Raw genomic sequence first — 17633 nt, 5'->3', positions numbered from 1 at the left:
GAAATATTTAACTAGGAGGGAATCTCTGTGCGTTAAAATAAGAATAGAAATAAATACAGAGTGCTCCTACAGGTTCACCACAACAAACATCTGGTGTTAAAAAGCAGAAATACTTGTTGGGACAGACAGGATAAATTCAAAGCAATGGACAACCTCGAAACTCTATCATTGAATTACGGCGGGGTACAGTAATATGTGGAAAATTACAATCGCTCTCTAATAAACCCGTCACAAGCACAAGATAGAAATTTGAGGATCCGGATCATTCGTCACAAATTACTCGTCGCGTGTCTGATTCGTCACACATTACATTTTCGTTACAGAACTGTAAGTCACTTAACACACTTTTGTCATGGAATTATGTCACACGATACTCGTTCATAACGTGTTCATGATATTTTATTTTATAATACCGCAAAACATTACAATGAGTTTCATTTTATAGCACGCAAATCGTTTTCATGTTATTTATATTGTCACAAAACATTTCCATGCATTTTATTTTTAAATTATTTCAAAACATTTCCATGGTTCTCATATTTATTGAATCGCAAAATGGTTTTCGTTTTTCTAATTTTGCGAAATATTTCCGTGGTTTTTATTTTTATATTACCGCAAAGCGTTTCCATGATGCTTATTTTTGCACCATCGCAAAGCAATTCAATGGTATTTATTTTATAGTAACGCAAAGCGTTTTCATGGTTTTTATTTTTGTAATGTCGTAAAACCTTTCTATGGCTTTAATTTTTAGAGCATCTGAAAATATTTCCATGGTTCTCATTTTTATATGTTTCTAAGACTTTTTATTTTTACGACATGGCAAAGCGTTTCCATGATATTTGTATGCTAATATCACGAAACATTTCCATGGCTTTATTTTTATAGTGTCGCAAAACATTTCCATGTTTTTTATTTTCGTACTATCGCAAAGCGTTTCCAAGGTTTTTATTTTATGGTAACCCAAAGCGTTTCCATGGTTTTATTTTTATACTGTCGCAAAATATTTCCATGGATTTTATTCTTAAAGTATCTGAAGACATTTCCATGTTTTTTATTTGTATACTGTCTCAAAACGTTTCCATGGTTTTTTATTTTTACAGCGTCGCAGCACATGTCCATGGTTTTTATTTTTATAGTGTCGTAAAGCGATTACATGATTCTTATTTTTGTAGCATCGCAAAGTATTTCAATGGTATTTATTTTATAGTAACGCAAAGTGTTTCCATGGTTTTTATTTTTATAATGTAAAATCTTTCCATGGCTTTGATTTTTAAAGTATCTGAAAAAATTTCCGTGGATCTTATTCTTAAATGTATCTAAGGTTTTTCTTATTTTTATAGTATAGCAAAGTGTTTCCATTATTTTTGTTTACTAATATCGCGAAAGATTTCCATGGCTTCATTTTTATAATATCGCAAAACATTTCAATGGTTTTTATTTTCCTACTATCGCAAAGCGTTTTCAAGGCTTTATTTTATAGTAACCCAGAGCGTTTCCATGGTTTTATTTTTATAGTGTCGCAAAACATTTCCATGGTTTTTATTTTTATACTATCGCAAAGCGTTTCCGAGGTTTTTGTTTTATAGCAACCCAAAGCGTTTCCACGGTTTTATTTTTATAGTGTCGCAAAACATTTCCATGGTTTTTATTTTCATACTATCGCAAAGCGTTTCCGAGGTTTTTGTTTTATAGTAACCCAAAGCGTTTCCACGGTTTTATTTTTATAGTATCGCAAAACATTTCCATGGTTTTTATTTTCATACTATCGTAAAGCGTTTCCGAGGTTTTTGTTTTATAGCAACCCAAAGCGTTTCCACGGTTTTATTTTCATAGTGTCGCAAAACATTTCCATGGTTTTTATTTTCATACTATCGCAAAGCGTTTCCGAGGTTTTTGTTTTATAGTAACCCAAAGCGTTTCCACGGTTTTATTTTTATAGTGTCGCAAAACATTTCCATGGTTTTTATTTTCATACTATCGCAAAGCGTTTCCGAGGTTTTTGTTTTATAGCAACCCAAAGTGTTTCCAAGGTTTATTTTTATAGCATCGCAAAGCGTTTCCATGATTTTCGTTTGCTAATATAGCGAAAGATTTCCATGGCTTTATTTTTATAATATCGCAAATCATTTCCATGATTTTTATTTTCATACTATCGCAAAGCGTTTCCGAGGTTTTTATGTTATAGCAACCCAGAGCGTTTCCATGGTTTTATTTTTATAGTGTCGCAAAACATTTCCATGGTTTTTATTTTCATACTATCTCAAAGCGTTTCCGAGGTTTTTATTTTATAGCAACCCAAAGCGTTTCCATGGTTTTATTTTTACAGTGTCGCAAAACATTTCCATGGTTTATATTATTATATTATCATACTATCTCAAAGCGTTTCCGAGGTTTTTATTTTATTTCAACCCAAAGCGTTTCTATGGTTTTATTTTTATACTGTCGCAAAATATTTTCATGGTTTTTATTTTCCTACTATCTCAATGCGTTTTCAAGGCTTTTATTTTATAGTCTTTTATTTTATTGGGTTACTTTACGACGCTGTATCAACATCTAGGTTATTTAGCTTCTGAATGATATGAAGGTGATAATGCCGGTGAAATGAGTCCGGGGTCCAACACCGAAAGTTACCCAGCATTTACTCGTATTGGGTTGAGGGAAAACCCCGGAAAAAACCTCAACCAGATAACTTGCCCCGACCGGGATTCGAACCCGGGCCACCTGGTTTCGCGGCCAGACGCGCTGATCGTTACTCCACAGGTGTGGACTTTATTTTATAGTAACTCAGAGCGTTTCCATGGTTTTATTTTATAGTGTCGCAAAACATTTTCATGGTTTTTATTTTCATACTATCGTAAAGCGTTTCCAAGGCTTTTATTTTATAGTAACCCAGAGCGTTTCCATGGTTTTATTTTTATAGTGTCGCAAAACATTTCCATGGTTTTTATTTTCGTACTATCGCAAATCGTTTCCAAGGCTTTTAGTTTATAGTAGCCCAGAGCGTTTCCATGGTTTTATTTTTAGTGTCGCAAAACATTTCCATGGTTTTTATTTTCGTGCTATCGCAAAGAGTTTCCAAGGTTTTTATTTTATAGTAACACAAAGCGTTTTCATGGTTTTATTTTTATATTGTCGCAAAACTTTTCCAAGGATTTTATTCTTGAAGTACGGTATCTTAAAACATTCCATGTTTTTTATTTATGTACTATCTCAAAACGTTTCCATGGTTTTTATGATTATAGTATCGCAAAACGTATCTTTTTTCTGGATGAACTGGAAATTATTGGAGACAAATATATTGAAATTGGAAAAATTAAACGAAGAAAAATTGAAAAGCTCTGCGACAAACAAATTATGACAAATTATTATATTGACGGTAAGTTTCTGACGAAAAGCCCTAGAACGAGAAGATTGCGTAGTGGCAGCAGTAACGACTTGCTTTGCACATCAGAGTTTATAGCAGCGAAAGGCTTTCACTTTCATCGAGAAACACATCAAAGTTTTAATAACTGCCTCATCAGCAATTAAACCAACAATCAGCGAAAATACAGTTCTGCGAATATTAGCTTGTAATCAACAAGTTTCACTGCCGCGAGCGTAGATTTTCATTTGTTTTTAACCCACAGAATATCATATAGTTAACTGTTCTCAAATGTTATTCGGTAAAGTAAATTCTGAGCGCTTTGAGATATGTACTCTCCCGCTGTAAAGTAACACCCATCTCAATAAAAGTACAGTGACACTACAAAAATACTGCACTAGAACTTTTGTGATCTAAAGGACTTCAACATTCCTAGCATAGGGATAATAGTCTTCGTTGCTAGTATACTATACCATCACGGACAAAAGTATAAGCACAGAGGAAACCCAAACATTAACTTCATGCTAACGTTTATGTATAGGATGTCTGACTTAAGAGTTAGATACAGCTTACAGCAGTAAAATGTTTGGAAATATTTTTTGCCTCCATTACTGTATCTTGTACAGAAATGGAAATTGGTATGTGTAAAACACCGACCTTCTGCTAGGCTTATATGAAAAAATATTTTACGATATATATATATATATATATATATATATATATATATATATATATATATATAGGCTATATACATATACATTTTTTTTTTTTTTTTTTTTCAAAATTCAAAACTGTGGCAGTTCACTGTGCAGTGATGAAGCGTTTCCCTCATAACTCATAACCTTGTTAACTTTTTGATGTTCTCTCTCTTTTATTTTATTTCTGAAACTCATGTTTACAATATTATGCTGTTTCAACTACATTCCTTAATAAATAATATATTTTTTATTTTGTATTAGAAGACCATTTTCTTAATTAACTTATTTTTTATCAGACAATCTAACAAAGTTAGAGAAGTGATCTTGCATCATATTGTAGATATGGCATGCATAAATACACACAAAAATGTCATCGCAGAATGTTGGATAGTTTTTGAGTTACGAGGGAAACGCTTCATCACTACACAGTGAAATAAATTTTGAAAATAAAAATGTAAATAATTTCATTTTTAAATCATGAAAATATTTTTTTCATATAGCAGAAGAACAGTGTTTTACACATTCTAATTTTCATTATTGTACAAGATACAATAATGGAGGAAAAAAAGTTTAATATTTCCAAAATTTTATTGCCGTAAGCTGTACATAACCCCTTACGCAGTTCACTTTCGTTTGGGCAGCCCGAATAACAGTCGAGACATGTGGGAGGTATTTAATGGTTTCCTAGGTGAAATTAGGGGTGGATATAACGTTGACTGAATCATCACGTGAATGTTACTAATTTTAGTATTCGTATTATAATTTGATGTTAAACACGTGCTGTCAAACTGTTATGTTAGATATTTATTTTCTTCCTCCTTTCCAACGTCTTGGATAATGTTTTATCGGGTCATTTGCTCTTCTTATAGTTCCTATAACATCGTTTTCTTAATATGGAAGTTATATCCAATCACTAAATTAATTTATTTGTTTTGTTTCTTTCGGAATAAACAACGTATCTTTAAAGAAAAGCCAGTATAGAATTTTAACACAATTTATTAATTTATTTCAATATATTTTGAATATGTCATGCTTAGTGACACTGCCATGAGAACGTCAAAACCTGGGTACATCAAGAAAAAATTTGGATTCGGACTGTGACAGACCATATGATCTACTAAGACATAAGAAATCGATAACAACCCGCATGGAGTTGGACGATGTCGACGTAGTTTACTTGCTGAAACATCTTATATTTAATTCTTCTCTATCTTCCACTTCTGACGTTAGGAACTTCACATATTCAAACCGTGAATAGCTACCGAGGTAGAATTCGAGTTTTATAGCTAATGCCGTGGAATATTCTTGTTCATATTATGTTGCGATGGATTACGTATTTCCGGTAGTAGAATATTCTAGAATCACCTGGAATCGAAATTCGAAATTAAAAAGAAAAACCGAATATCGAACCCTCTCATGCAGTTGAAACATTCATAAGAACGCATAAATCTAGCTAATAGCCATGAATTACCCTGAGAGGTCTGCGTATTATAAATATTTGGTTCTTTACTCAGACACATCGTATGAATCAATTAGTCCATCGAATATATGTCTCTTTATTATTTAGCTGTTCTCAATGGTTACTTAAACTAAAATTCAAGCTAAGTAAATATTAATTTTTGGTCCTACAGAATATATGTTATGGTAACAATGATTATTAGAGGAGAAAAATTCGCTCCTGCGCAGGGGATCGATTTTTTTATTGGGTTATTTTACGACGCTATATCAACATCTAGGTCATTTAGCGTCTGAATGAAATGAAGGTGATAATGCCGGTGAAATGAGTCCGGGGTCCAGCACCGAAAGTTACCCAGCATTTGCTCGTATTGGATTGAGGGAAAACCCCGGAAAAAACCTCAACCAGGTAACTTTCCCCGACCGGGATTCGAACCCGGGCCACCTGGTTTCGTAGCCAGACGCGCTGACCGTTACTCCATAGGTGTGGACCAGGGGATCGAACCCGGGCCCTTGGTTCTACGTACCAAGTGCTCTAATCACTGAGCTACGCCGTTCAATCCACGGCACCGGATCGAATCCCTCTCCTCTAGTGTTTTTCCCTTTGTGGCCTGACTCCAAGTTGGACATATATGTTGACATACATTAAGTCAACTACCATTATACAAGGAACGCACTCAACAGAGTGGCTTGGTGGCCGAGATTCCACAGTAATATGCACTGTTGGGCGAAGAATCTACGTAAAGATTAATTTTTGGTCCTAAAGAATATATAGCTGTGAGTTAAAGAATTTCAACGACGAAAAGTATTGTGTGTCCACCCCTAGTCATGTTGTGCGTGATGCCTAAAACAATTTATGAACGGCTTCAGTCAAACACCCTGTATATATCTACAGGTACTGAAAAATTGTGCTGTTAGGACACTTCACCCCTTTGTTGTGCAAGATACTAATACAGAGAAAACAAACTGATAACACCAAAGCAAATAGTACATTGAAATATCTGTTTGAAACGCTTTATGATGGGAATACAAATTAATTTTATTTTCTATATATATACTTATTTATGGCTTTTAAGGAACCCGGAGGTTCATTGCCGCCCTCACATAAGCCCGCCAACGGTCCCTATCCTAAGCAAGATTAATCCAGTCCCTAACATCATAGCCTATTTCATCTCCCTCAAATCCATTTTAATATTATCCTCCCATCTAGGCTACGTCTCGGCCTTCCCAAAGGTTTCATTCTCTCCGACCTCCCAACTAATACTCTATATGCATTTCTGGATTCGCCCATACGTGCTACATGCCCTGCCCATCTCAAACATCTGGATTTAATGCCGCTACTTATGTCAGGTGAAGAAGAAAATACATGCAGTTCTGTGTTGTGTAACTTTCTCCATTCTCCGTTTATAAAATACAATAATAAATGAATGAATGAATAAATAAATAAATAAATGAAAAAATAAAAGAGTAAATAAATAAATAAATAAATATAAAAAGAAATGCGTGAGTGAGTTAGTGAATGAATGAATGAATGAATGAATAAATGAATGGAGTGAATTAATGGATAAAGAAATAAATACATTAATATGGAGATAAAGTTATAAATCAATAAATAAAGGATTAAATAGAGAAAGAAAAAAATAAAAAAAATAATCTTACAGCTCATGCATGTTGTCAAGACACTCCCCCACTCTTCCTATAGAGCAGCGCAGGAGATCGGATGAGTCTACCTAGGGATTATAGGGGAATGGGTTAGCCTTTGCCTTGAACTCAGTAGGCACGCACCCGACCTTCCCTTCTACTTCTACCCCCCTTAACAGAAACGTTGTTCCCGTACTGCACATCGCGAGTGTCTTGACGGAATGCATGAGCTGTACTCTCTCCAGTAATATCCTTAACATTTGCGCCGTTTTCAAGGCGTTGAATAATATTTACTTTGCCAGAAATACTCAGACTTGAACGTGTTTGTGACATGATGTCTTACCGGTATGCGGAGGCTTGGATTCTCGCCACAACAACAGACCACGTTGTACTGTTTTCTGCTTTCTTTAGACTCAAATGCATTCTACTACATCGGCGGAACAGTGTACTAAGTTATTGGTATTGAACAATATATATGACTTACGTTTTGTGTGTAGATTAGGCTAGTATGTAAAGAATATTCAACGTTAAAAATAGAATACGGGTACAAAGTTACGCAACATAAGCACAGAAATGAAGCAGGGACTTACTGATGCAATCGGGCAGGCTGGTGCTCCACGTGTTTTCGTTCTCGCAGTGCAAACTGCGCCCCCTCCTCATGGTGTCCGGGAACACGAAACCCACGCAGCACATGAAGTGGGCGTCCGAAGCGTTGCGGTCCACCAAGTAGCCGTCTGCAGGAGTCTTCAGGGGCGGACATCCCAGAGCTGTAACATTCACAGTACAGCCTCCTTGACTTTCAGAAGCAATTACATCTTTCCGCTTGTTCATCCAGCAGTTCTCACTCTGTCCTTATTATTGTCACAGCGTGGCCTCTTTTGTCTTTTTATTTATTTATTCATTTATTTATTTAGTAGATTTATTTCTACTGGCGGAGTTAAGGCCATAAAGTCTTCTCTTCCACTCAACCAGTGTAATAACAATAGCAAATATAAAAAATAAATACAGGAACAATATACAATTAATTAAATAATAATAATAATAATAATAATAATAATAATAATAATAATAATAATAATATGAAAACAAGTTTAGTTACATGCAATTCTAAGAATCAAACAATTATAGTAATGTGAATCGAAGTAATTGTTAAAATAATAAAGAAAATTTATATATTACTTACTTACAAATGGTTTTTAAGGAATCCGGAGGTTCATTGCCGCCCTCACATAAGCCCGCCATCGGTCCCTATCTTGTGCAATATTATTCCAATGTCTATCATCATATCCCACCTCCCTCAAATCCATTTTAATATTATCCTCTCATTTATGTCTCGGCCTTCCCAAAGGTCTTTTTTTTCCGGTCTCCCAACTAACACTCTATATGCATTTCTGGATACGCCCATACGTGCTACATGCCCTGCCCATCTCAAACGTCTGGATTTAATGTTCCTAATTATGTCAGGTGAAGAATACAATGCCTGCAGTCCTGCGTTGTGTAACTTTCTCCATTCTCCTGTAACTTCATCCCTCTTAGCCCCAAATATTTTCCTAAGAATCTTATTCTCAAACACTCTTAATCTCTGTTCCTCTCTCAAAGTAAGATCCAAGTTTCACAACCATACAGAACAACCGGTAATATAACTATTTTCTAAATAAAATTCTAACTTTCAGATTTTTTGACAACAGATTGGATGACAAAAGCTTCTCAGCCGAATAATAACAGGCATTTCCCACATTTATTCTGCGTTTAATTTCCTCCCGAGTGTCATTTATATTTGTTATTGTTGCTCCAAGATATTTGAATTTTTTAACCTTTTCGAAGGATAAATCTCCAATTTTTATGTTTCCATTTCGTACAATATTCTGGTCACGAGACGTAACCATATACTTAGTCTTTCCGGGATTTACTTCCAAACCTATCGCTTTACTTGCTTCAAGTAAAATTTCCGTGTTTTCCCTAATCGTTTGTGAATTTTCTCCTAACATATTCACATCAGCCACGTAGACAAGAAGCTGATGTAACCCGTTCAATTCCAAACCCTTTCTGTTATCCTGAACTTTCCTAATGGCATATTCTAGAGCGAAGTTAAAAAGTAAAGGGAAAATTTATATATTAAAAATAAAAATCATATATTAGAAAAGATTATATTTTAGGGAAGCTCACAGTCTAAGCAGTCTAGCTCACAACCGAGTTTTGAACTTAGTAAATGTCTGACAGCCCCTTAAGGTATGAGGTAGGGAGTTCCAATGACGAGAAATTAAAACGATGAATGATGATGAGTATCGGGAAGTGTTATGATGAGGTACCGGTGATCTGAGATCGAGTATTTAGGTTAGGATTGGAAGACAAATACACAAGACGAGACGACAGATAACTTGTGGTTGAGGTGCGCAGAATTTGAAATAGAAGAGAAAAACAGTGTAAAGTTCTGCGAACGTTGAGCCGGAGCCAAGATAAAGATTCGAAAAATGGTGAAATATGATCGTATCGTCGGACATTGCATTAGGATATTTCAACCTCACACAGTATAGTCTCTTTTCTCTTTGTCCACCGAATAATTTTTAGTTTTGTCCTTTCAATGTGCAGACATTTCATCTAAAGAAATGTAACATTTTAAAATTCTTTTGTAGAACGAAAAGTTACATTTGTCCGGATCAAATTTCTGCACATTTGACGGACAAAACTAAAATTCCTTCAATCACTTATTATCAAAATACTCTGCTCTCTTAAATTGACTGAGCGTATTGGGAATTCAATCAATGGCTTTCTCAAAGTACGCCATAAAATATTTCATAATATGTGACTAGTTGCAGGAAAGGGGACCTAAAGTCGGATTTTTCATTTTTTGTGGTTTCAAAAAGAGGATGAAATACTGAACATTTAAAAAAAATTCATGGTTCTAGGTACTATAGTTTTTAATATATCACTTATTGAATATCGATATTACATTATGCACTTTTCGACAAAAATGCAAATTAAAGTTTTCATTTGTTTCTTAGCAACTATGAGAAAAATTTTGGTATTTAAGGAGCACTGTGTAAAACTACGTCCTAGTTTAGTATGTAAAAAAGCCTACAGGTAGCGCAAGATGTCAAAACATAGAAATGCAGTTTTTACACATCAAATTCGTTATTTTGTTCTCCTGTAAAATTTCCTTACACGACTTTAGGTCCCTTTTCGCGCAACGGGTCACATATAACAATTTTTATCTCAAAATGGAAGCAAAAACGAGCAACATTTTATATAACTTTTTATGTTTGGAATATCTCAAAGAATAATACCCTGAAATTAATAACAGTACTTACGGTTCACTCTGTATATAGATTCAGAAGCTGCCTCCTTTTTGCAACGAAACGATTGGGAGCTCAGCTCCAATTCCACTGTAACTTACTACCAAATACTCGGAATCACACCGTTCTTGCACTAAAAGATCGGGGATATTTTTTAACATATGAAACAAGCAAAGCATTAATTTGACCAAAAAATGGAGCCACCTCTTTTTTGCAGGGAGCCCTTCAATTGCTCGAAGCGCCCTCAGTCGAACAGCCAATTTGCTTGGTTGGGTTATAGACTATAATCACAGTCTAGTATATACAGTCACGAAGCTCAATACGTAGTAAATATGCATCCATATATAGTTACTAACCACTAGGATCGCTAATATCGCCTCATTACAGACAATGCGAAATACTATCAGCACAGTCTATTGCTCCTAGCAGTGACGGCTTCTCAAGGGGGTTGCAGATTTGTACACCCCTCAGTAATGTTCCTAATCTCCCGGCTTTGTTATTATTAAAAATATAATTTTATTTTACAATTTTCATTCATGACTGTCTGCAGCTGGTGTCTTGTTTTGTACGTGTGCAGGAGCCTCCGAGCCTCTTGGTTTGCAAAGATGTTGAAAACCTAGGGAAGGTAGTTTATAGAGATGTTCGGCTAATGCGGGGACAGGGGGATTAGAGGCGTGATCTACTGCTTTTATCATTGAGAACGGTTCGTCGCACTCCCTGACATGGACGACTGGGAAAGTATCTGTTTCAACTAGATATTTGTCCGAAGTAATAAGCATGAAAAATGTATTAATTCGGATTGTGCAACGAACAGTCCCATATTTCGCATATTACTTTCTCAATCTACATACACACAAACGACACAATACATAAAGGAGTTTGTATTTTGCTTTAAAGTTGTAAGAGTTGTCGTTCTGACAATAAGTGCTGCTATCTCCCGACAGGCTACGAAAGCTGCATTTGAATTTTATGAACGGAAACGTTGCACTTGGTATTTAGTAGAATTCTGATGACGATTCTGTGCTCAAATGTTTTTCATGAGGGTAAATCGCAATATAGAGAGCTCCGCCCACGACCCCTTCCACTTTTGGACTTTCTGTATAAATAAGTATGCTTGTATTTAGTCATTTTACTTATTAATTGCATATAAATTAGCTTTATATGTATACGCCCTCAGGTATACACGGTTTGAACTTTAAAGTAAAGTATGTTTAACTTCCCTTCGATATCCATTGTGCACCACCATATTTTCAAACCACCAGCCGCCACTGGTTCCTAGCACCCTCACAACTCAAGCTTCGTGACTGTATATACTACTGTACAATGTGCTATAATACTGAGTAACGATGTGTGACGTACCTTTATATTGGAACAAAACGCCTCTTTTGGGGAAGACGTTCTTGCTCTTGATAGAGACGGAGACGTCGAGTCCTCTGCCTTCGGACTCTATGTGAACAGGCTCTTCTCTCTCTCCACATTGAGCAAGCAGGAGTCGGTCGATCTCGCGCACCGTCAACATGTCCGTGCACTCCGTCTCCGTGGAGCCAATTCCTGGAGCAAACACAACATTAATGTTTTACGTAGAACTACGTCTTTATCCTCACTAGACGTGGGGGTAACTTTGGAATTGACACATAAAAATACAACCACTTCTAGCCACTATAAGGGGATACAAGGAGGATAAGGGGAATGCAAGGAGAACAAAGGAAAGACAAGGAGAAGAAATGGAATACAAGGAGAACAAGAGGAAGATGAATGGAACAAGAGGAATACAAGGAGAACGAGAATAATAAAAGGACAACGACGAGAAACAAGGGGAATACAAGAAGGAAGGAGGGTGCAAGGAGAACAAAAGGAAATAAAAGGACTATAAGAAGAATATAAAATAAAGAGGGAAATACAAGGACAACAAAGGGTAATGCGATAAGAACATAGGAAATACAAGGACAACAAAGGGTAATGCGATAAGAAAAAAGGGAATACAAGGACAACAAAGGGAAATACGATAAGAACAAAGGGAATACAAGGACAACAAAGGGTAATGCGATAAGAACATAGGAAATACAAGGACAACAAAGAGTAATGCGATAAGAACAAAGAGAATACAAGGACAACAAAGGGTAATGCGATAAGAACATAGGAAATACAAGGACAACAAAGGGTAATGCGATAAGAACATAGGAAATACAAGGACAACAAAGGGTAATGCGTTAAGAACATAGGATATACAAGGACAACAAAGGGTAATGCGATAACATAGGAAATACAAGGACAACAAAGGGTAATGCGATAAGAACATAGGAAATACAAGGACAACAAAGGGTAATGCGATAAGAAAAAAGGGAATACAAGGACAACAAAGGGAAATGCGATAAGAACAAAGGGAATACAAGGACAACAAAGGGTAATGCGATAAGAACATAGGAAATACAAGGACAACAAAGAGTAATGCGATAAGAACAAAGGGAATACAAGGACAACAAAGGGTAATGCGATAAGAACAAAGGGAATACAAGGACAACAAAGGGTAATGCGATAAGAACATAGGAAATACAAGGACAACAAAGGGTAATGCGTTAAGAACATAGGAAATACAAGGACAACAAAGTATTACCCTAGTTCTCCTTTTATTCTCCTCGTTCTCCTTGTATCTAATTTATTTTCCTTTTATTTCTATTTGTTATCCTTATATTTCCCTTTCTTCTCCTTGTATTCCCCAGGTTCTCCTTGTGTTCCCCAGTTCCCCTTGTATTCCCTTTGTTCTCCTTGTCTTTTACTGTTATCTTGTACCTTCTTGTTCTCCTTCTATTTACTTTGTTCTTATCGTCTACCCTTTGTTTTCTTTGAATTCCCCTCGTTCTCTTTATATTCTCCTTATTCTCCTTTTATTTCTATTTGTTCTCTTTATATTCCCCTTGTTCTTCTTGTATTCCCCAGGTTCTCCTTGTGTTCCCCAGTTCCCCTTGTATTTCCTTTGTTCTTCTTGTCTTTTCTTGTTATCTTGTATCTCCTAGTATTCACTTTGTTCTTATCGTTCTACCCTTTGTTTTCCTTCTATTCCCGTCGCTCACTTTATATTCACCTTTTATTTATATTTGTTCTCCTTTTGTTCCCCTTGTTATTCTTGTTTTCCCAAGAAATTGGGGAGACAAGGAGAATAGGGAAATAGAAGGGAAACATAGGGAGAAGAGGAAGGCAATGAAGACAAAGAGAATAAGTGGAGAACAAGGAAAAATAAAGAAAACAAGGAGAATGCAAGAAGAACAAGGGGAATAGTAGGAAACCATAGGAACAAAGGAAAATGAAAAACAAGAAGGGGATTACAAGGACTACCGTTTATGCAGATCCTTAAGTTGCGGAATGCATTAATCATTAGTGTCCAGGACACAATGTTTTTTACTGGATTATTTAACGACATTGTATCAACGCTATTTAGCGTCATTGGAATTGGTGATAGCGAGATGAGGCCGAGGATTCGCAACAGATTACCTGACATTCGCCTTACGGTTGGAGAAAACCTCGGAAAAATCCAACCATGTAAAGAGCCTAAGCGGGGATCGAACACGCACCCGAGCGCAACTTTGGATCGGCAGGCAAGGGCCTTAACCGACTGAGCTACATCGGTGGCTGCCACAATATTAATGATTATGATACTTCAGAAGATATGAATGCACTGTACCTTAACTTATTAAAACGTTGAAACAATCAAATGCAAGATATGACTTTGGATCTTGTTTATAGACTTCGTCTAGTAATTTCCACTTAAAAGTTGCTGAATGGCTGTAGGCTTATTTTCAATTTACTGGTTTACATCTTAGGTGAGAAGCCGTGATTGTTGAGTCAGCTTGTGTTAGCAGTGAACAACTGCTTTACTGCTTTTAACTGTAAGTTAATTTCAGAGCTCTTTGAACGCAATTAACCACTGTTCCTCCGTTTACTCGTTAACGTGTAAGGTGCGCTTGCTACGGAGTACTATGTGACATCATGCAGAGTGGGGGTGGGGGGTGAATTTGCGGTCTCCTAGCATGCGCACTGGGGGATTGTGGGGGCAGTGGCGTAGCGTGACTCTTGAACTTAAGGGAAAGTATTACGATAGTGGCATGGCAATGTTTCCAAACACAACGAATTGTTCAGTTATTCTTTTTTTATCATCATCATCAAATGCTCTTCGGATTAGGCCGTTGGATTCAGCTGGTCCCTCCAACGCTTCTTCGGTCTACCGAAGTTTCTCTTCCTCTTGGTGTGCAGTTTAGGATATTTTGTGGTGTTCTTTCTGGGGGCATTCTGATCACATGGTCGTGCCAACTTCTTCTGTATGTATCTAGAATTGTAGTTATGTTTTGTATTTTTAATATGTTATGAATGTCCTCGTTTCTTTGGCGATAAAGAAGTGTAGGGGAGAGTCGGGCAGTATCGGACATCGGGTAATATCGGACAGTGCGTTTCTTTCATCTACCACCATTTGGTAGTACCTGAATGACATGGTTACGTTTCTCTATGCGACATCACTGAAACGTAACCATGTCAACCAGGTACTATCATCGTGTGGTAGAAGAAAGAAACTCACTGTCCGATATTACCCGATGTCCGATACTACCCGACTCTCCCCTATAACCTGCTAGTGGCCTTAAGAGTCGCATCTCTGCTGTTTCTAGTCTTCTGATCTGCTGTGAGGTGAGTGTCCATGTTTCAGAACCATATAATAGTATTGTAAAATTTTAAAACCGTCTCAGTTCTAACCTTCTTCAACGGTGTTCTTTTAGTAGTGCTTATGAGTTGCTGATATTTAGCCATTTTATTGTCAAAATCCTTAGGGGAAATGTAAGAGAGGTGGCAACCTAAATAATCAAAAGAGTTAACTTGCTCTTTGCATATTAGTTTTACTTTATTATTATAAGAAGTGAAAGGATAAATTATTGTGGTACTGGAATAGTAGAGAAACTTCGGGTACTATTGTTTATTATTGCAAGCAAAAATTACATACGTTAAAAAAGATTTTACAATACTGTTGCAATACTCGTATATGAATATTGTTCAAAAACTCAAAATTGCTTACCAATCTCATTATTCAAACACATATTAGGCTACAAATTGTATAAAAAAAATTGTAACTGGGTCACATCCGAAAAAGCAAGATGCTTGAGGTCGGGTGTGACCTATAATGAAAACTGGATAGAAGGGGAAAAATAATCACAGCTGTGATTAAACTGTTAACTGTAATTACACATAAAATTTAAAAAGAAGAAAAAGAAACAAACACTGCATATACATAAACATACGACATTGTTAAAATGACAAAAAATAAAGGAGAGAAATTTATGTGATGATTATAATTTTAAAAACAATTCAACAACTTGCTTTTGAATAATGTATTGTTTAATCATGTTAGTTTACGATTCCTCTTTATAAAAACCTTATATAATCTTGGATTATACAGGTTGTTTCCGAGGTGGTGTTACAAACTTTCAGGGATGATGGAGAAGGCCACATGTATCAATTTGAGATCAGGAACCCTGGTCCGGAAATGACCGAGTCGAAAGTTACAAGCAAAAATAGTTATGTGGAAATAATTTTATTCCTCTGTACACCTTATTTATGTGTATTTATGTCTACATCATTCACACACTATATTCATCTGACGTTATTTACGTTGTATAATTACAGTATTCCATTCAGTGCGCTGTCTGAGGGATGGGGACAGGAAACTACACTAAAGCAATGCAGATAGCGTAATGTGTAACGGACATGGTTGGTCCTGGTATACACGTCTGTAGACAGCAGTGTATGTGTACAATTTGCAGTGTCTAGTCGATCAGTCCTAGTGAAATGGAGGAGTACACGAGAGCTGAATAAGCAGATCTGATTTTCGAATACGAATGAGCCAATGGGAACAGTATACAAGCTCACAGATTGTATCGGGGCAAGTACCCACGTAGGAGACATCCGGCCCATACCATCTTTCCACGACTGTTCCAAAGGTTAAGGGAAGGAGGGCACGTGGTGCCAAATTACAATTCCATTTCCACACAACTATTTTTGCTTATAACTTTCGACTCAGTCATTTCCCGACCATGGTTCCTTATCTCAAATTGATACATCATCCCTGAAAGTTTGTAACACCACCTCGGAAACACCCTGTAGAATACCATATTTGATTTTGTTAAGCATCTAAACATTACTAACACAGAACTAATGATTAGTGAATATATAATTTGTTTGACTTCTTTTTAATAGTTTTTCATAGCATCAACTGAATAAATTAATTTTATGTTACGTAAATAACAACTAATATAAAAAATGTACATTTGTCGAGTAATATGGAATACAAGAGTAATATGAAATACAACAATTTTTCGTGATAATGTTGGCTTTTACTGAAAAATAAATACTACAAATGTGTTAAATAGTCTGAAAAATCTAAAACTCTAAATGAATAATTGAAATAACTAAAAAAAATCAAGATGGACGGACATAATCTAATCCAAACCTAATACAGTGGTTTAATGTCAACGTAGTCACTGTTCCTTTCCTTAACTGAGAATCTGATAACAGGAGTATTCCTGTATAAGTAAAAATACCGGTAATAAAATGTCTCATTTCAACTTATTAGTATTATATTTTCTTGCGGTTAATGAGCCTATGAGATCTTACGGTTATAAGTGAGGTTAATATGGAATACTGGTATTCAATATTACTCTTATAGCCATTTTGTAAAATAAACTTCTACCACGTGATCGCGGAAAAACATAAACACGTAAAGCCACTGAGATAACGAAGATTAACTATTTCATTACATGGCGCGTTTCGGACCACATTGGCGAAGTTGAAGGGTAACACATACACCTATAAACAAAAGCGTTGGGCATCCTTCCCTTTTCTCTTATCTACAATCAGTTACTAGATAACAGTACGAAATGTGTTAATATTAGCAAGACCATTTCTGATGCACTTCCTGTGATCATTATGCAGTTAAAGATAGAATTTGAATTTCTGGAATAATTACGATGAACAACAAGAATTTTGCTCCGACTTAAAACAATGTGTCCCTTATGGTTTGATGTGCGTTGAATCCGAAAATGCATCTCTTTTCTTCGTATCACATAAGGTTTTTAAGATATACTATGATTTCACTTTTCATTAAGCGCTCCCCCAGGAAACATCTGGAGCGGGTTGGGGGTGTAAACC

General features: G+C 36.0%; 1 protein-coding gene across 2 annotated transcripts in view; it reads right to left on the bottom strand.

Annotated features, from left to right (window-relative positions):
* Positions 1-17633, bottom strand: part of LOC138703488 (uncharacterized) — a 349295-nt gene that overhangs the window by 24085 nt on the left and 307577 nt on the right. For both annotated transcript variants that reach the window (XM_069831388.1, XM_069831387.1), the window contains exons 5-6: positions 11808-11999; positions 7746-7922 (exon numbers count right to left, since the gene is read on the bottom strand). In XM_069831388.1, coding sequence (XP_069687489.1) covers positions 7746-7922; positions 11808-11999 — 369 coding nt within the window. The remainder of the gene's footprint in view (positions 1-7745; positions 7923-11807; positions 12000-17633) is intronic.

This window comes from Periplaneta americana, chromosome 7, assembly GCF_040183065.1.
Source record: "Periplaneta americana isolate PAMFEO1 chromosome 7, P.americana_PAMFEO1_priV1, whole genome shotgun sequence".
Classification (NCBI taxonomy): Eukaryota; Metazoa; Arthropoda; class Insecta; order Blattodea; family Blattidae; genus Periplaneta; species Periplaneta americana.
This window is presented reverse-complemented; position numbering and strand designations above follow the sequence as displayed.